General features: G+C 39.6%; 2 protein-coding genes across 5 annotated transcripts in view; both read right to left on the reverse strand.

Moving 5' to 3' along the window:
• LOC113033461 (FKBP prolyl isomerase 15) overlaps nt 1-4,087 on the reverse strand; it is a 31,477-nt gene extending 27,390 nt beyond the window's left edge. The window contains exon 1 of one of the 2 annotated variants that reach the window (XM_026187264.1): nt 3,845-4,087. In XM_026187264.1, coding sequence (XP_026043049.1) covers nt 3,845-3,894 — 50 coding nt within the window. In that variant the 5' untranslated portion in view covers nt 3,895-4,087. The remainder of the gene's footprint in view (nt 1-3,844) is intronic. The other variant, XM_026187263.1, reaches the window with a different exon arrangement.
• Nucleotides 4,088-7,679: 3,592 nt separating this feature from the next.
• fgf17 (fibroblast growth factor 17) lies at nt 7,680-13,146 on the reverse strand. Of its 3 annotated transcripts, none has more exons than XM_026187749.1 (5): nt 12,787-13,146; nt 12,665-12,701; nt 12,247-12,391; nt 10,320-10,426; nt 7,680-8,513 (listed from the first exon to the last, which is right to left on the reverse strand). In XM_026187749.1, exons 1-5 carry the CDS (start codon nt 12,816-12,818, stop codon nt 8,232-8,234), a joined length of 603 nt encoding a protein of 200 aa, XP_026043534.1. In that variant the 5' UTR covers nt 12,819-13,146; the 3' UTR covers nt 7,680-8,231. The 3 variants fall into 3 exon arrangements, with proteins under 3 accessions (XP_026043534.1, XP_026043533.1, XP_026043535.1); XM_026187748.1 differs by having other exon boundaries at nt 12,247-12,424; XM_026187750.1 differs by lacking the exon at nt 7,680-8,513 and adding an exon at nt 9,886-9,979 and having other exon boundaries at nt 12,247-12,424.
• Nucleotides 13,147-21,136: the final 7,990 nt, after the last annotated feature.

The raw sequence follows: 21,136 nt of genomic DNA on the forward strand, positions 1-21,136 counted from the left end.
CCAACCACATGTAGTAGTGGTGGGCAAGAAGCGGAAGAAGTCTGTAGTAACAGATATAGCCATCGCAAGTGATAGCAAAGAACACAAAAGCTTGAGGAATACCAAGAGCTAGAGATGTGGAAGGTGAAGGCAACAGTGAGCCCTGTGATCATCAGAATACTGTTGACCACAGGCAGTACCCGCCAGACGGCGGTAACAGCACCAACATTTTATTTTATAGTCAAGTTCCCAGGTATAAACTGTATATATAGCAACCAGACATGTGTAAACAAGAAAGTGTCACAAAACCACACATCATCGAGCTGGCATCAAGATGTCATTATTGTAACCATTTTAACCACTACCAGCTGATGTTTGTTTTTTTTTTAAATTCAAATATACTATTTTGTCCACAGTCATAATACCCATATGGAAGAGATATTTATAAATCTTCTGACGTTTGTATCCGTCTTGTGTGAAACTTGTATGAAAAGCATACAAGAGTGAAAACACATATAAGATCCCTTGAAAAATTATATAAATGAAACTTGTATCTTTTGGATATTTACTAAAACAATATATGAAAGTGGCCACTTTCATGAGTGAATCATATCAGCCTTATATGATTCACTATATGAAGAAGGCCACATCTGATGCAAGTCTTTTATAAGTTTATTCTATTTCTTTTCCATATGGGGGGTAAATTATGTGGGACAGTAAGTAAACTGTCTGTCACATATTTCACATGACATCAAGATTCTTTCTCTAATCACATATTTTATAAGCAAATGGCTGAAATGATTAGTTCGTTATCCAATTACTTGCCAAGTAATTTTTAGTCACTGGTGGCAGCCTGATACTGACCCCTGGAACTCCTTCCACTGGTAATCACTGGCATCTCCCAGAACAGACATGTTGAAAGCCTTAACGCATTCATCTCCGACGGTAAGGAACTGGGCTGAGGAGGGGCAGCCAGTTTGCATGTGTGAGTCAGAATCCTTTTAATGCTTGTTCCAATGCTCGTCTCGCTTGCTATGCTGACCACTCAACCCCCAGTGCTATCACACTTGTGTGACAAATTCAACAGCGTAGCAGAAAAAGAAGAAAAGCGCAGCGCTCTGGCTTTAGTGCTGCACGGGTCTTTGGAGGGAAGAGATGGGCTGTAGCAGAAGCCTTCAACTCCAGTCTACTCTAACAAGCAGCATGTGAGAGGAATTAGATTCCATAACACTTGTCCCTCCTCAACAACAGGCTCTACGCTTGCCACTGATCCCAAACGCTCACACACACACTGCACTACAGTCACACAGAACTCGTGCAGAGGGAGGAGGCATGAGAAAAGTGGCAAAGATTAAAAAGTCAGCTGGAAGCTTTCCTAATACTCAGTGAGTCTGTCCCATGACAAAAGTGCACCAAGTTTGGGTCTTTCAACACACAGATCCCTTTTTTCTTTAAAGAAGAAGAAATAATTCAAGCTTCTGGAACTACTTTTCCAATGACACTAAGAAAGCTGCAAAACGCTGCATTTTGAAAATAGTGTCAAATTCATTGTTTTAATTGTTATGCAAAGGTTCAAATTTACACACAGCTGCTTTAAGCTACCACATTCTAAGGCCAGGCTTTGGCTGAAAAATGTAAAAGAATAAATAAATGAATGACTAAATTTATTCATAGGTTTGATAGTGTGCTTGGCATCATTGTCCTGTTACATGGCTGTCTCAGCCAACCTTTAGCCCTCGATAGATGGCCTTTTACTCCACAATACATCTCCCAGATGCTCTATGAGTGTCACCTGGTCCAGCTCGAGACATGATTATCAGATAATGAGTTCATGGTTTTTAGAAATTTAGAGAGAACATAAAAATTTAACAATAAAATACATCACTGTTGCAAGAAAGAAAAAAATTAGATTAATACTTTATAAAATTGTTAATCTAGTGATTTAGTATGCAGTGGTAAAATACACAATTCAAAACAGGTTAACTGTTTTATTGCTGCGAGCGCTCTTTATAGTGCTGCACATTAGAGCTCTGAAGCTTAGTGGATACAGTCAACATAAAATATAACGTCCCATAGCGCAGTAAAGGTGAAGCGAAAATGATTTGGTTTTTTGGCATATCAATGTGAAACTGCTCTTACTGATTGAATGGGTATTTGTGGCACGTGTCCTATGCTCTAACTGCATTTCCAGTAGTGTAAAACAGACTAAGAAGCTAAGTCAAAATCAAGTATAAATATGTTTACACATTTTGTGAATGGTTAAATGAATACACACACATTCCCATGACAACGTGACACACAGTTTGCATTAACAACTGGGATTACATCATGTATTCCCCAGTACAAACTCTATAGTACTCTTAAAACACTGGTTTTTATTTTTCCATTGGTAGTATTTTAAAACACGTCCAAACGTCCAAAACTTGCTTCTACGGACATACGTCCCCATTCTTATCAATGACCGTTTACCTTCCTAATTCCTATGGAAGCAGTAAACTCTATAGAGTCATGTGAACTCTTTTTCACATAACTGTATACCACAGTTAAATGTAGTATAGCCATCAAAGTGTCTATATCACTGTGAATCAGCCTGCAGTGTTCTCATTGTATTCATTTTATTATTATTTTTAAACTGTGTGTCACAGTTTTAGACGTCCCATATCATGCTGCTTTTGTGGCTTTAGTTTCTAGAAGTAACCTCTTTATATGCACATGCACGCTTCCATAGTAAATACATTCATTTTCATTTACCAGTTAGATGTTAATAGTCAGAATGTGGTTCAGTAAGTTGGCTTGAGGAATCCTGTACTGCTTACATTGAGGGCAGGATGGGTTAAATGTTTTTCAAGAACACTTTGAAGCTCAAACAACAGTCCAGTATCTCACAATTTACTTGGCTTTCATTTTTTCTGAAAAGAAAATATCCCGATGTCAGATCTTGTTGTGCTCATTCACCCTGTGTGCAAAGCATCTCTCCTCACTCACACACATTTTTAAACAAGAAAGTCTGTGGCCAGTTCACGCATGAAAAAACATCACGCACCAACTAATTTTCACGCACCTGTCCATAAAATAAGTTAATAACTTCAGTAAATGAAAATAATGAAACTCTTTAATTTGCAGTAGCGTCCTTCTGAACGCGATGACGTTTACTGTGAAAAGGGGTAAACGTCATCGCGCTGTTTAAAAAACAAAAAGCCCCGAAGTTTTGCAGGTTTTTGCCTGATAAAATCATCTACTTCTTTTATGCTTTTATTGCGGGCGACAGATAAACACGAAAGAAAAATTACATTTGATGAAGGCTTGAACAGTCTGAGAAGCTACATTCATGAATGCTACTTGGAAAATGAGCCACAGAATCATGTGAGCAGGCAGAACCAACACCGGAGTGTTTGATATAAGCAATCATACTGCCGCAAACCTATAAGAGGTCACACTTTGCATGACAAAACGATTCAAACCCGCTCATACCTGTTAACTTTACACTGCATTAATAGTCCTGAACTTCACTTAAATGCCGTTTTATTTTCTTCATTGTGTATATGAGGTCACTTTGAAATTCGGCAGATATGTCGCTTTGACAAAACTTCACATCACTTCACCGGGATTCTCTTGATATTCCGGTAAAACACGTAACAAAGGGAATTAAAACCATAACTGAAATATGTACTACATGTTAGAAAGGGGCTTAAAATGATCCGCCTGCTCTTTAGACTTTTTTAATGGTGGTGGACTCCATTTAATCACGATTAATACAAAGATTAAAATGAAAGCTGGGTCAACGGCTAGAACATGGGCTAAATCCTGGTGAGCTAGTTAGCTTATAGCCTAAAGAGCATTAGCTCGGAGTACAAAACCAACTCACCCTCCTGTGGGAGACAAGAAGTCTCCGTCCTCATCGTCCCCAACGAACATTTTTTTAACAGTTTGAAGCCTTCGTCTATTAAATAAAAGAAACGCACAAAAATGTATTAACTGTTTGACATGACTAGTCTGCGACTTCCCCTTCCTGCTTGTGCAAAAGTCAGCTGACTGTCCACCTGATCCGAGTTCAATTGACCGCAACTACCACTAGAGGGGGCCAAAGACCATATATAATCCCTGAAACACGACCAGGACAGGTGAGGTAGGCAAACCGCACAAGGTCATCAGGAGTTGAGTGTTGCTCAGGCTGTGTCCCAATCCAGGGTCTGCAGCCTTAAAGGCCGCATTTTAAGGCCGATTACATTACAGCGGCGCGACGAAGGCTGTCCCAATTCAAAGGCTGCTCGAAATGCGGCCCTCAAATGTGGCCTTCATTTCCCTGAATTTTAAGGCTGTGGCGGTGTACATATCCCACAATTCATAGCGCGGCAGTCGGTGTGGATAATTTTGCCGCAGACGACAGAAGCGGAGCGGTCAAAGGGTAAACTGTCAAAAGTAAGTACTGAATATGATGTCACTTATTTATGTGCAAATGTTTAATAATGAAGAACATTAAAACATTACTGTTGGCCACATGTCGGCAAAGTTATGTGACATTAGTGATGTTTGTACTTTCAGCGTTTACTTTGTTTTAAACCCTTTAAAATATAATAATACAATAGTCGACCTTAATCTTACAGAGAATCTGATGATTTTGTGGATAATTAAAGTCAGTCATATATCCACAAACACAACAGGCTGAAAGTCAGTGATGCTGCTCGGTTTGCAGTCCTGAATATCACGGCACAAGCAGGATTCACTGCACTGTTAATGTGAGCTGTGTTATATTGCTGCCTCTGTTCGGTCACACATGTGTCCACTGCACCATCTGGGAACTCTTCTTGTTTACACTCGTAATAACACAAACACTAAATCCTGCTTCTCTGGTGCTGTTGTGTAGCAGTGTGTACACCTGAGACTGTCACCTGTCTGTCTCTCCTGCACTCTCTCTCTCTCTTTCTCTCTGATTGTGGAATAAAAGTATGAACATGTGTTTATAAGTTACACTTGTGTTAGAATCCTGCAGCTTATCACACATTTGATTTCCATGTGTGACACCTGCAAGTGTCCAGAGTGAGGACAGACTGAGGGACCCACTGCTACACATCATCTGTGAGGCTTTGCAGCCCTGATGATCCACCAGGACAAACTCAGCAGTGTGTGAGGAAGAGGAGGAGGAAGAGCCAGCAGCAGCTGACAGATGGAGAGAATAGACAGACTGTTCCCTGTTTGTGAAGGACTGCTAGGAAAGTTTAACATAACTGTCTGTGCTGAATCAGTCTTATTAGGTAATGTTCAAATAATGTGATCATCCCAGTGTTTCCAGTGTGGGAGAAAGTACTCAGGGCCTTCAAGGTACACACTATGAAAGGCAGCAACAAGTTTAATGTTCAGAAACCTAAAGTGTGTATCAGCAGCAGAATGGAGCTAAAATAAATGTTGGTTTCAGTTCTATGAAGCTTTGAGTATTTTGGATCAGTAGCTGCTGTGTTTGTTGCATCATATTGCTGTAACTGTTTATATGCTTTATATATTCTGAGCTAAGTTGATCTATAGTGTTACATCATATTCTATAAGGATGTTATGTGTTTGTAGACTTTCTGCCCAGTTTGACCCATTTAGCAGAAGTCAGCCTGTTTAAGGCTCTGATATCTATTCTGTATGACTTAAAGCAGTTATGACATGGTCTGATTTTCTCACCCAATAAAGGAATATTTCATATATCAGTCTACTCTTCATTCTATCAGAAACAGTTATCACAGCTCATAAATTTCCTTTTTACACATATATAAGCATTGAGCCAAATTTAGTAATGCCAACATATTAAAAGAACAATATTTGCCTCTTATATATAACACATCTGTATATACACTGTCACAGACACTTGTCTTTGAGTGAAGATTTAAGGTGATAGGAAATATAAATAAATGCAACTTGAATCTTTACTGAAGCTCAGTGTTTGATACAGAGTTCAAACTCACTGCTGTAATATAATAATCTGACAATAACTATAATATTGGCCATATTATATTTACATTACCAAAGTGAGATGATTTTAGTCTCACGACCAACATTAGCTAATTGTTATTTACTAGCTAATCTTAAAATGACTGTTCAGCACAGAAAAGCCCAACAATCATGTTTTACAGTCACGTGGTCTCAGCCTCAGATACTCAACTAATCAAAGTGATCTCATTGAAAAAAAAACGAATTTACAAAAAAACATTGTTCTCCTTCATTTCTGTCAAACAAACTGTATGAAACGTTTCGCGCGGTTAGTATCATGGTTGCTAGGCAACCTGAGCAGCGCGACGAAGGCTACACCGTCCCATTTCACAAGCCTCGCACTTCCGCACTTCTCGTGCTTCCTAGCACGCGCCGTACCTAGGCGAACTGCGCGTACTCCGAAGCATGGGTCGCTGGATTGGGACACAGCCATTCAGGGGATGCTGTCCTTTAGTCAACTCTGACCTTCGACCTTACAAGAAAAAGAAGAAAAAGAGCAGAGAATAATTTCAAAGATAAAATAAAAGTAGTAAAATACATTAAATTCTGCTGAGCTTCCATTGTTATTCCTGATTTTTAAAAAAGACAAATGTGAAATTCATAATCAATGAGGGCTATGACCCCTACACATGCGACTGAAATGACTGCTGCTGTACTTTTGGGAGCACTAATTATTACAAATAATTGTTATTGCTTTGTGGTTATTATATATGTAGTACGTTTCATATATTATATCAATTTTTTTTTTAATGAGGTGAAGATACTATACATACATATTCACATCTGGTTTATCAATATTTAATGAAATCATTTGAATGTTATAAAATTATTTCTATAAATTTACTGTGAAAAACATTCTGAAGCCACACATCTGATTTAAATGGGATTATTAAATACTCGTGTGCTTCCTCCATCTTTTTTTAAGTGTTTTCCTACCATTGTTTTAAAAATAGATCTCATTATATTCACATAAATGCAAGCACATTTCCCTCCATCAGTGTTAATACTGAGTAAGACTCAAACCTTCCTTGTTTGCCAAGTTCATTAAAAGAGCTACATTCACTGGCTCAACTCCAAACAGCATAGGTCAGTCCTGACCGACAGCAACACAGTTTAATGTGATATGAGCACTGGTGTTTGTATGTAAATGTATTTGCAGACACTAACAACACTCCATCCTTTCTGTGAAAGTATAAGTGGACCACTTGCAAGCACAGATTGGTAAACTGTTAAATGCAGACTGAGTTATCTCAAATAACTTATTTTTATGATGAGATGTCTGTTTGCCTGCGTCAGGCTGGCGACCTGTCCAGGGTGTACCCCATCTCTTGCCCTATAGTAGCTGGGATAGGCTCCAGGCCCCCCGGGACCCTGATAAGGATAAGTTGAAGAGAATGGATGGATGTTCACGGCATACACAGAACAAATCTTGCTGACACTGATAATGTACAGATTTCACCCTTGGCATTCCCATGAGGTTGAGTAGTGTCCTAAAATCCAAAACATTCCCTTTAGTTCATGCATGTTGATACATGAAATATCTTTGCCACTAGGCTAGGAGAAAATGTGGTATGTCATTGATCCGATTACAAAGTCAGAGCAAATATCTAGACAGTGATTGTGTAATACAGCTAAACATTTAATGTCATTTTATTAGGAAAAATTAGATTTTACATCAAAGTAAAATATGTTTCTCCATTCTTTCTTTTTTAATTGAAGTGGCAACCCCCCTTCTGATCTCTCTGGATAGATTACCCCTTCATAACAATGTAGGGCTGAATCCAGCCAGCATGTTTGGGCCAAAAATTCAAATTTATTTTAAATCTAACTGTCCAACTGTCTCCAATATGACCTTATTGGAACTCTTTGTTTGTTACCTGCTGCTTTAAAAATGTTTCCTTGTGGTATGAATGGTAGTATTGTGTCGACCCACTGGGATATAAAGAAAAACATCCTTTAAAGCACAACTGAATGTATTTTATGATTGATTTGAAATGTGAAAGTGTAGTATCTAATGGTGTCGTGGGCTGTTTCATAGGCTTCCTCAGATTTCTTGCTAGCCACCCTATGCATCGTGTCACTTCATCCCTCAACACTCGCACAGACGTAATAGACAATTTAATACAATCCACTTGCTTTACTCTCTTTCAGTATTTACAGCAATATTATGGCATCTAAGGCATTTTTCACTTGTCAAAAAATATACAAAAATAAAGTTGCATCTGTTTCTTCCCATGTCACAACTGTCATCAGTCCATCACTTTTGCTGCGCCTAGGAAGAGCTAGGTGATTTTCCTGTTCCGCTTCGCTCTACGTGTGGACGGAAATCTGATGAACTCAAATGGTTTACTTTGGTCCGTGTTGGGGAAGGGAGGTAATCCTGTGTGCAGCCTCTTGATGAAATGGACCTCTCTCTGATTCTCCCTCGTTCTGGAGGCTTTCATGGGCCTCCCTTTCCGGGTGAAAGCCACATACCAGCCCTCATACTTGGCATTCTGGAAGGCTGTGTAATTGTTCTCCAGTACAATCTCAGTGAAGATACAATCTTTGCTCCGGCCATTTGGCTGTGTGAGAAGACAGAAAGGTTTCTTGTGTTACACCTGGACAAAAACTGATTCATCTATATATAAAATTATTGCCTGAACTCATGGAATAAATGGCTTTATACAGTGTCAAAAAATGTCAGTGCAAACAGCTTAAAATAAGACTAACATTTGGAAGACAAAACCAAATTCTGATATAAATGAGATGCTGAGAGAACGAGCAATAACCCAGAACAATAACCCTTCTTATTTCAGTTTACTCAACAGTGAGCTTCTGCTGACTCACTTATGCAAATAGCTTCTGATGTGTGTCAGGTAGAATTATTATTTTCTTTCTTCACTAATTGCAAAAACAAAACGTATTCAGATTGCCTAAGGTGAGGGTTAGGGCTGGAACTGGCTGGAGCCTTTATGACTTGTATTCATGGATTTCATTTGGAATTATTGTTCTATTTGTTCCCTTATTGCCAAGATTTGGAAGAAAAATGGAAAACCAAAACGTTCATATTATCATTGCCTACGATTAGTTAGGGTTAAAGTTGTGATCGTCAATGATAACGACTTAAGCCTCACGTGGTTAAATGCTGGCAAATATTGTTACCTTTGCACAGAGATGTGCTAGCTGTCTTTATGCTGCGCTAAGCTTCTGATTTTAGATTATGTTAAAACAGTTGATAGGTATCAAATTAAAAATGTAATCACCCCTTTCCCCAATGATCAAAGGAAACTAATGTGATTTAATCATTTGTTGTCATCTTCTGATATGTTGATAACAGGTACAATCTATAATACTAGAAAAATGTAACAGAAAATGTGTGATGGTTACATTCAAGTTTGTTGCAACTTTGTACACAGAATTATTGAAAAGAACTGTTCTTTTTATCTTCACCTACAGACTGTGTCACTGAACTTCTTATCTCTGTACAGATATCACAGCAGCCACAATTTCAACACCTCTGAATCGTGATGAGAACGAGATTTATGACTTGTCATGTCAGCCAGATGTGTGATTCCATCTTTTCCATTTCCGTGAAGGAAGTGGAGAGTTGACTTATGACCAAACACACAGGGTGTGCATGATGGGAGGGTACTTCCCCCAGTCATTGTCAACCATGGCCAATAGGACTGAGTGATATCACTCAGTCCTGAGAGGATCCCTTTTTTCCAGTACTACATCATGTCCTGAAGTGACTGACAAGGTATGAGAATTCAGTAACAATGGACTGGAGCTTTAGCATCTGAGCTACAGTGTATGTTTTATTGGATATGCAGTGTGTTAAAGTAAAGTCTGTATTTCCTCTGAGGAAAAGTTTTCTCATCAGTGGTAAGTTTTCTTATGGGAAGATTGTTACGCTAACTTTACATGCTACAGACGGAACAATAGCACTGATGTGTTCTACCTGATGTGTTCATTTTCAAGATGTTCAAGGTGTTCATTTTGCCTTAACCTCTCAGTATCCACCAGCATCCACCAGATCATTGGGAACCTAGGGTTACAGTTAGGGTTAGGAGTGGGGTTTGCGTTCAGTTAATATCTACCCCAAATAAAAGTTTTGGAAAAAAAATATATACTGCATTGGCAAAGTGTGCTTCATTTAAAATATAAAATATTGTAGTTTCTGAAAACCTTCCTGTTTAGAGTGTAGCTAAAACAAAACCCAACACTAACCCTAGATGGGTTGACCTGGTGGATGTCTACTATAACACAGTTTGACTGCTTTTTTGTTTCTTTGTTTCTTTTTGCTTCACCACATTTGTCCCCTACTTTGCTCACTAAAGTCAGCATAGGTGTAGTTTCTGTGTTAACACATACTCCTCAACACATACCTTTCCAACAAGCTTCCCCTTCCGGTTCATACAGAGGTAGCGCCCACTTTCTGCACCTCTTATCCTAACTCGACTGCCAAAGGTGTCTGTCTCAACAAACAGGCGAGCTGCGGGAAAGACACAAGACTGTCAGGGGGCTGAAGACAAAAGGAGCCTAGGACACAGCCACAGACTCACTTTTGTCTTGTGTGTGTAATAAGTCATGTACAAAATGTCTTTATGGGAATCAGGTATTATTGAAAACACACAGTGACACTGAAATATAAAGCCCAATTTCTGCTGTACCATGTATGACCAGCATTTAGTGTCTGCTATTCACTACAGATATAAAACCTGCAGGGATAATGAGTTAATGCTGTTAGTATAAGAATCTGCACTTCTTTGCTCTGTGGACTCTGTTGAGCTGAAACTCCTTAGTGATAACAACCTGATGAAAGTCAAAACACCAACTGATTAAACAAATGTTATGTCTGGTCATTAAAGACCTAGATCTTGCAAGCTGAATATACATTCTCACTTATTATTCTGCAGTTAATCATGGCCATTACAACAGTCTTGTGTATTGGGACTACAGAAACAAAGGGCTTGTCCTAATCAGCCACTAAATTCATCAGACGATGGTTTCATGGATGCAGCAGGGAGGCTGAATTAACATACAGGACTGAAAACACCTCAAAGTGGGAGGGACGGGCAGGCTGGATGTGAAACTGCTGGCTTTGCCTGAGGACATCAGTGCCCAGCAGGGGCTAAATAGCTGCGCTGTGGGGAACCACAAAACTCCAGATTGTCACTAATTCCTCGGAAGAGTCTCTTTAACAAGGCATTGTCACTGATTGCAGACTAGTGTACTGCATTCTGCCAAACTATGCAAAACCCTTAACCTCTTAACCTCCACCAAGTCATTTGTGACTTATTGGGACAGGAGTACGGTTTCGGTTCAGCTGACGTCTCAGTGGATTTCAACTGAATCTCTACTGAATATAGAATTTTCTCCTATTTGGAAGATCGAAATGTTAAAGCTTTTAACAGAAAAATATGTATGACACTTTATTAACATGTTCAGCTACTTTGTGGAAAATGGCCCTTTTTTAGTATGTGGCTAGCATCATTTTGTGCCTTTTGATAATGCAACTATTACAATATATAGAAATCTTGGAATGAACAAACTTCTTCAATTGGATTTTGGAAAAATAAATTAATACTCAAAGCCTACTGATGATATCCATGATTTTTAAATATCAAATATATTGTGAATGTAATACACATTTGAGATATGGTAAATAAGTATGCAATTGCTCTTTTCAAGGTTTCTGTACAGGTATAGTTACATAGTCACAAAATGTACTATCATTATTATCATTATTATTGTTATTATTATTATTGTTATTATTCTTATTATTATTGTTGTTGTTGTTATTAATTTATTATTATTATTATTATTATTATTATTATTATTTCCTAAGGAAACATTAATAATAATATCAGTATTATTTTACATGAATATTCAGCCATAATATTAATGTAGAGAAAAGTTCATATTGTGGCAGCTCTATTCAAAATAAAAATACAATCCGGTGGTGAGTCTGTCAATATAAATGTATTAAATTATATCTAAATGTATAAAACCAGTTTGTGATCATTACATATTTATCCCGACACGTTTTAAATGATGTTAATTGCCCAAATGTTAACTGTACTTCACAGTATGCGTGTTTGAACAAAAATGTACCTTTACATTAAGAAAAAGAAGAACATAAAACAAATCAGTTGAAAATCTTTTTCACGTAAATGTTTTTGTATTATTTTTTCGAGGGATGGGCTGCTGGAAAGAAAATTGACAACTTAATGCTTTCTCATGAAATATCTACCGGTAGGCCTTAGTGATCGTAATCCTTGGTTATTCTTAAAGTAACTTGTTAGCTCTTACCGTACAGATTTCCATCCTCGGCGGTGGCGGTGACCCTTTTGCCGTGAATCTGGACGTGTTTCCCGCTAGTGCGACTGTAGAGCTGGTAAACTCTGACCTGTCTTCGGCTGAGCTGGTCCGTCACTGCGCCCTGCGTCCTCACATACTGGTTAAAATTAGGAGACGGGTGATTCTCCCCCTTTTTTATGCAAAGGGAAAAATGAAATACATAATGTTGTCTTTCTAATCTGGGATAAAGAAACGATAGCCAATTTTAGAAGCACCAAAATGCGTCAGATTTTTTCACAAATGAATAGGCTATTCTTTTGCACACTAACATCGGCACTCATATTCAAATGTCGTTTGGATCGTAGCCTTGTAATTGTTCCTTCTTTCAGCTATTCCTTATTGTTAACAGGTTTAAGTTTTAGTGGCTTACCTGAGTCTGACACCACAGCACGAAAAAATGAAACGATCTGCAGGAGTAACAAAAAATGAATGAGCAACAAAGAAGTGATTTTTTTGTGGCTATCATACAATCAGAGTGTGTGGCCCGCTTACATGTAAATACAGTGTTGGTTTATTCCATACATTCTCTCTCTTATTTTAACCGGTCAAGGAGCAGAGTTCTTTCGGCAGTAAATCCCAGAAGGATGCGGTAAATAAATCCAAGCGTTCCCACAGTGTCGCATATGCACTCCTGACCTGTCCATCCACACCGACAAAGTCTGCAGCAGTTATTTCCTGTCACATTTATCAGAAAACTGATCCAGCTGATTGGGTAGTGAAAAATTCTTCGAAACATCAAAAGCGGACGCATCCATTATAAAGCAGAAAGGCTGTAATGCTGCTCTTTACATGACTAGGATGGAAACGTGAGGGGATCCCCAGCTCGCTGCGCTGCTGCTTGATTTGATTCCAGCTTTTGAAAAGCCCTCTGTGTCACTGGGACCCGGCTACTCACTGGTTAAATGGTGAAAGGCTCAAGTCCCTCCTTGAAATCTTGTGGGTGGGGACAGCAGCGGGACCAATAATTTACAGTTTGTCAGAAGTGCTAAGACAGATTTCTCGAAACTTTCTGAGCTTTTCTTGAAACTGTAAATGCAAAATACAGTTTTCACAGCACATCTGCATCACACACAGTTTCAGTACAACGAAAAACACGTTTGCCCCGAACAAAGGTTCAGTCAGCCTGTTTGTTGCAGATGTTGATGATTACGCTTCAATTCTTTAAAAATACCCACAGGATCTATTTTTCAATTTACCCCTGCAATTCACTGCTGTCGTGGATTAGTGATATATAAATAACTGAAGCGAATTCTGCTGTCAGTGTTGTGTTTAAGAAATGACATCTGTGCTTTAGTTATTTAACTTGTCCTTCCAGAGGGAAACACCTGGGACAGGTCGCCTGTCTGTCAGGGTTTAATCTACTTTCAACATTAATTACAGCACTGTGTTTGAAAATGAGAAGCCTATTAGCAATTTATGGGAAATGTTGGGAGGTGTTAATGAAACTACAGCAACCTCCCACAACACTTCTGCTTGTGTTACCTGGTCACACTTTGGGCTCATGTAGAGCAAATCATTTAGACAAAAAGTGTGTTTTTTCTTCACATGAGCAATCAGCATCCCGAGAGAAGCTCCCGAGCTGCGCTAACAGTGGAGTTCAGAACAGCCTTTTCTTAATCCGGCCAAAACAGTGTAAGAAATCTACGCAAGCCAATTTTGGATGTTGTCCTTAGGTTTTTTTTTCTGTTCCGATTTAATGTTGAAAACCACTCTAGTTTGTAAAAGCTCTCTGTTCAAGATAAACGACCTTTTGTTTTCCTACCCCACATAAAGCTTTATAACGTGAAAACAGGAGTGCAACTGGACACAATACCAGTGCAAGATTGTTGAAACCCAGCAGATAAACATCAGTCACCAGCTCTGCTATGTTTGCTACAAGTGTGAGACGGACAGCACATGAGTTTTCTGAAAAAATAGCAGTTTCTGCCTTACCTGAAGGCTCTTCCTGGAGCACTCACCTCACTTACTCAACTGCCTGCAGCATTCTCTCCACCTGTGGAAAAGCAGACCAGTCACCTCTTCCTCAGGAGTCCAAGTAAGCTACCTCACTTTCACTCACTAATTGGACTTTCCTTACAGAACTTATTTGGACTTCTCAGACTAATAGCTCTCTGTTCACCCAGAGTCACACCTGTCATGTTCATATCAGCTAAGAAGAGTCACCTCCGTCCTTGCTGCCTAAGTTCAGCCCATGTGGCCCATTAACAAAAAGTGGTTTGGGGTTCAGTGGTTGAAGCACTGATCTTCCACTCAGCAGATGCCCAGTAGACATTAAAGCAATAGTCAGTGGTTTTGAGACTGCATACTGGCCTCTGTGTTCCCGTATTACATTCCCTATGGGCTGTTTTAACTGCATGCAATCAACGTATGGTCAGATACACGATATTGCCAAAGGTAGTCTCTTTCCCATGTAAATCACTGAATTCGGGAGTTCCAATCATTTCCATGGCCACAGGTGTATAAAATCAGTGACCTAGTCATGCAGACTGCTGCTACAAACATTTGTGAAAGAACGAGTCTCTCTCAGGAGCCCCCTGGGGAACAAGTCCAGTCATGAAAAGGCCTCGCTACTAAATATTCCACAGTCAACTTTTAATGGTACTATAACTATGTGAAAGCGACTGGTAATGACAGAAACTCAGACAAGAAGTGGTAGGGCTGAATAAAATCACTTAGTGTGGTCGGTGGATGCTGAGGCAGAAGGTCTTCATCTTTCTGCATAGTCAATTGTTACAGACCTCCCCACCTCATGTGGCCTTCGGATTAGCTCAAGAGCAGCGCATGGAGAGCTGCATCCAAACCTTATATCACTGAGCACAATGCAAATCCAGGGATACAGTGGTGTAAAGCACATCTCCACTGGACTGTAGGTGTAGACGGGTTCTCTGGAGCGATTAATCACGCTTCTCCATCTGGCAATCTGACGGATGAGTCTGATCTGCGGTTGTTTTTCAGGAGTTGGGCTCAGATCCTTAACTCCAGTGAAAGAAACTCTTAATGCTTCAGCATACCAAGACAGCTCTGGACAATTTCATATTCCCAACTTTCTGGGAACAGTTTTGGCATGAACGTTACGGTTCCAATCTGACCGTGCACTAGCGCACAAAGCAAGGGCCATAAAAGCATGAATGAGCGAGTTTGGTGTGAAAGAACTAGACTGGCCTACAGAGAGTCATGAGCTCAAACAGATGGAATACATTTGGGGTGAATTAGTATCATCAGTATCTGACCTCAGCTGACCTGGAAACTTCTGTCCAGGTACCCTCTCCTCCAACAAAATGGGAAACCCCGAACAAACCTTAATTCTGTGTTGCGTTGTCAGGATTTAGAAATTTGATTTAGAGCAGTAAAATGTTACCTGCACGCAAAATGCTCAAAAACAATAAACAACAAGAAGAAAACAGAAAATCAAACAGAAATGAAAAAAGACGAATGAGACAAAATGAAAGAGAAAATAAAGGAAGGTAAAAAAGAGGAGCCAGAAAGGACAAGGAAAAGAAAGATGATGGGGAGAATTAGAACAGGGGAATATGAGAGGTGAAAAAGAACAGAAAAGGCAAGTGGAGAAAAACTAAAGAGGGGAATAGGAACGAGAGAAAAGGTAGAGAAGAAAAATGATCAAAGAAGATCTGAGAAGACAGCAGAGCTGGTAGATGGGCGTGTATTTTGTTAGCTGCTGGGTCCAGATGAGGTGTATTTTGTGAACAACAGTGTAACATGAAGCTTCAAGTGCCTTCACGTCTTGGCCTTCTCACGTTCTCTTGACCTCACTACTACAATCATCCCCACCGAGGGCAATAAAGCAGTAAAATGCAGCAGTTAGGCATCTCTGACATGTTGATCTGTTTTTAACTGCTTGACAGGAGTCACTGTTACTGACTGCTGATGTCACCTTTACTGTAAGCCCATCAACTCATCCATCAGTTCTCCTCTAGTGGAACAACAATTAGTATTGTCTTAGTAAGAAAACACACACTTAGTAATGTGAGTGATGATTTAACAGCATGATGCAGGCTGCAGCAAGTGTGTTTTTGTTTGCCTGGGGAAATAACTTGGCCCGTGCCAGCTTATAATGCTGCAGTGACAGTTCCACATCATCCATGCGATGAGAACGCTCTCTCCGATTCATCGTAAACTGTCTGAAAGAAAAAATAAACTGACAACAAAATTCTTACAAACAGCATAAATTCAGTGACTGAGTGAATGATTTGTTCATGTGATAAATGAAATGATAAAACTTGGATTTCAGACAATAAGAAAACTAAGACTAGGAAAATTATATTAGAGATTATATGGTTAGAAATAAAAAGTAAATACAAATATGTGTTTATTTTTAACTGTGAAAGAAATACTTTGATCAAACTGGAAGCATCACTGCTTGCCGTGAAACTGCTGAACTGCAAATTTCTCAGAAGAAAATTTGTTAGTGTGTCTGTGCAGCGTTCCCTGATTCTCAGGGACATCTGAGGTGAAACGAGATTGAAATGATTATTTTTCCAAAATAATTTCTATTAAAAAAATGAAAAGAACTTGGAGCACCATCCCTACAAATTACTTTGGAAACGGTGCACACCAAGGACGCTGACCTACACTATAACTTAAATAAGTTTTGTGCTCCAAATCAGTGTGTTGAAATTGTGACTTAGCATCCTAAGAATACTGTAGCTATCATGGTTGTTAGGTTGAGGGTATAAGATAAATGCCTGACCACTAATCTTTTCCTTAAGCCGAATCTGTGATTGAAATGCATCTTATCTAAAATCCATATACATAGTTGGGGTAGTGAATGGTGCCCTTTCATTGTATGTTAGTTTTTGGTTTTTATTATAATTTGGTTGAGTTTAGTGATACAAAATCTGGTTAATTTCTTTTATAAAACAGGTTTAGATGTCAAAAATTAATGGCTGGGTTTGGATTAAAAAAACAAACAAAAAAACAACAACCTAGTTCTAGTCTTGTTGTAGCCCTGATGAACAATCAATATGTAGCATGAGAACAGGTTGGGCATTAGCATTGTGCTGACCATTGCGTACTTGCATTCTGTTTATGGATCCTTACTCATCCCAAATACTTTGTATATCCCAGAAACACTTTTCACAAAGTGTCTGTGAAGGTTCTCAGTCATCCAGGTCATCGTAGTCAAAGGAGCTTGTCTATACGTACAAAGATTAAACATTCATAAAGATATTCTGTCAGCAGGTCTGCAGATTGCATTACCGTCAGTTAAGCTGCTTTATACCAGCTCAGAATATGTTATGGAACTGATTTCAAGACTTTTGGTCCCAGTTAAATTAATGACCTACTGGTACCACACAAGGCAGTTATAGTGCTTTAGAGCCTCAGACCTCGGGCCTCAGTGTGTGGACAAGTCTTTATCTCCTTTTCTGACTGCGTGCCAGCTGTTCCTTTGATGTGCTCTTGATAGTGCCTGACGTTGTTTTTTACGTTGTGAATGGAGATCATTTTTCAAAACAGTTCTAGAGTGGACAAAATTTTCTTTTTAACAAGTGTGTTGAAAAATCGCATTAAAAAAAAAAAACTACATACATGTTCGTATAGACAAAACTTAAATCAAGAAAGGGAATAGAGTATTGGCAGTCAGGGCCACTAAAGCCCTGGAATAACTTAGCAGGAGAAAACCAGGCAGTCTAAGTCAACAATGTATTTCAATCCCACCTTTCGAGGCTGTCTCTTCATTCATAGTATTTCAAAGACTCTTAAGCACTGTGCTGCAGCCCACACATGATGCAAAGCTCTGAAGCTGTTCAGATGTTTTTCTAGAGCAAAGCGCTTTTTGTTTCAATGTTAGTATTTCTTTTGCTCCTGACATTAGCTGACACAAACTGGACTTACTTTACAAGTCACATTAACAATTCACCTCATAGGTAGCATTCTGCAAGCTTAAGAAACATGACCCACAGTTACACAAGCTAGCAGGAATTATTCTGTACTTGATGTATGATGGCTGTTGCAGGACTTGCTGTCATCACTTTGGAACTCACTGTTTTCTCGTTGTCAGCAAGATGTTTATGTAATGGGATACAGAATGAAGATTCAGAGGAGATGGCCCTCATGTAGCTTGCCCTGCTCCTCTACATCGTCAACTTCCAATACATATGTCAAACACATTACTGCAGGGCAGAAGATACAGAAAATATTTAATGCCACATGCAAAAACTCTGTATAATACACCTGCAAGGCCCTTTATAATTCTTCTTAAATCCCGTTTGTTTTATCTGATAGTTATATCTTATTATTAGTAATAGCAGACAAGTGCTGCAACAAAGGAATACTCCAAATCTGGGGTAAATAAGACATTTAATATCTTTATCTTTACCCCCAAACGGTTGATTCTGTTCATCTGGCCGTTTTCAATTGGAGAAATGTTTGGTCACTCATCCAAGTGACTTTGGTGTCACCTGGACCTGGTGCACCTAAATGTATAATGAGGGTATGCTGGGAATGCCTAACAAAGGCCGTGGTCCACGAGATCTTCAACTCTCACCAAAGCATTTCAGCAGAAGGATCATCATCAGCACCTCTGTTGCTGAGGCTGCTGCACTGAGCGGTGGCTGCAAGGTTGTTGGTGCCTGTCATGGGGATAACCCTGGAACCAGCTGGTGGACACCAGAGGTTGAAGCAAAAACTTGGATCTGGGGGGAGTTCAGTGAGGCTGTGGAAAAAGAATTACAGACTGCCTTGAAGTGATTCTGGCAAACCCTCGGGGAACACAGGACGGGAAAGCAGTGTTTTACTGACACAGTGTACAGTGTGGTTAGTGCTGCTGATTTCAACCGAGGACTGAGGGCGGTGGAAGGAATACTTCAAGGACCTCCTTAATCCCACTGACACATCTTCCATAGAGGAGGCAGAGTGTGTGGACGAGGGGGGCGACTCAGGTTCTCCCCTCACTCTCACCAGACTTGAGAATGTGCTCCAACTATAGGGAAATCACACTCCTCAGCCTCACCATGAAAGTCCATGCCAGGGTGCTGAAAAGGAGAGTCCATTGGTTTTTCGAATCTCAGATACAGTAGGAACAATTTTTGTTTCACTCTGGTCGCAGGACACATATTTGAGGGTTCATGTGAATTCATTCAAACAGTCTAAATGTATTTTGTAGACTCGGAGAAGGCATTTGTCCCTTGGAGTATTCTGTGGGAGGTGCATCAAGGGAGTGATGGATCGCCAAGGGTACAATTTTTCACAGCCTCCTGCACCTCTTGGGTGAGGTGTTCCTCCATCAGGAGGAGACCCTGGGGCAAACCCTGGAGAGATTATATATCTCGACTGGTCTGAGAATGCCAAACCCAGCCATTAATGTTGTTCTCCTCGACAAGCTGGGTGAGATGGCTGAGGAGAGGGAGTTCTGGGCTTTTCGGCTTATATAAAAAAGAAAGAAAGAGAAAACTGATGAATGGATGCATCTTTAAATCCAGCACTATATTGTACACTTTACTGTCTGGACTATTGATTTGGCAGCTGTTTAACTGAAAGTTAGTTGGACTTTACCTATAAGTTTTAAAAAGTTTGGACGTTTCTGTGACTTCTATAATGTATGATTTGTACTCACCCTCACTTTAACCCCCATTTGTACTGTTTTGCTGAACACACTGCTCAGGGGTGCTTCCCCCTTCAAACTCCCCAATTTTTATGAAAAAAGCGAAGAGAACATGGACCAGGGGTCCTCTCGTGTCGACCTGTTTGTCCTCCCTGGTTTTCCCTCTCTCTCACCTGTCAGCGTGCATGTGGTCTCTTTATCTGTTTCATAGGCAGGGTTCCTCGAGGGTTTTATAATACGAGGCTTGTTCAACATAGGTAACTTTCTGTTATCTGAATTCACTTACACTAACAATGGCGATCAGGATAAATGCCACACGAAGCTGGCTGTCAGCTCATTAAGTTAACCCTGAGTTTCCCCTGCACATTCACATTAAAGGGAGAATCTAACCAATCTCTACATGGATCATACAACTTTTCTTTCACAGAAACTGATGCTTATTAGTGCTGCCTACTCCAGAGATGTTATCAAACGGTGATTAAACATCTGCAAAGGACATAAAAATACAACAGTTAACTAGAACACAAGAGAACGTAATTAATGCTGCAGAAAATGATTAATCTGGTGAGTTAGCGCTCAGAGCAGTAAAATAAACATTTTAACGCCAGTTAATTATTTTACCATGATGGCTACACATTAGAGCTCTGAAACAGTTTGATGCAATTACACATAGAAGCTTACCAACCTAATAAAGGAGAAATTAGTTCAGTTTATCGCAGAACAAAGTGACATTAATGTGACTGATTGAACAGGTATTCTTAGTATGTGCTCTGCTATTTATTAGCTGCCGTGCCAAGTTAATTTCAGCAGCAGCCTTTTCAACTGCACCATATTTGCATAAAAGTCAATAATATTTGTTTAGGAAATTTAATGACATGTGGATACAAATGACAGCATTGTGTCGCCTGCAAGTTTTGGTTTCATCAGACTTTTTTCTTTTGCAAACTCCCACACAACTCCGGCCTTTCTCAGGGCTACTGTAGCTCCAGTGACAAACCAAAGGGGAGCTGGTGGTCTCCAAACAGCTCTGACCACATCGTAAAAATCTCAGCCATAAAGAGCAACTGGCAACTCTTTCTGACCCTGCAAAAATAGAGGCAAAGGTTCAGAAAGTGGGTGGTCCCCTTATGAATGATCAAAAGAAGAGAAAATTTTAAAAAGAAAAGAATGGAGGATTCACTTGGGCGAGCAGTGGGGGTCTTCTTGTCCTTCACAATCAGATCAATCTTCACTGCTCCCAGTCAACTGATTCTGCATCCTAGGAATGTTCTATTCAGAATG

The sequence above is a fragment of the Astatotilapia calliptera genome, chromosome 12, assembly GCF_900246225.1.
Source record: "Astatotilapia calliptera chromosome 12, fAstCal1.2, whole genome shotgun sequence".
Classification (NCBI taxonomy): Eukaryota; Metazoa; Chordata; class Actinopteri; order Cichliformes; family Cichlidae; genus Astatotilapia; species Astatotilapia calliptera.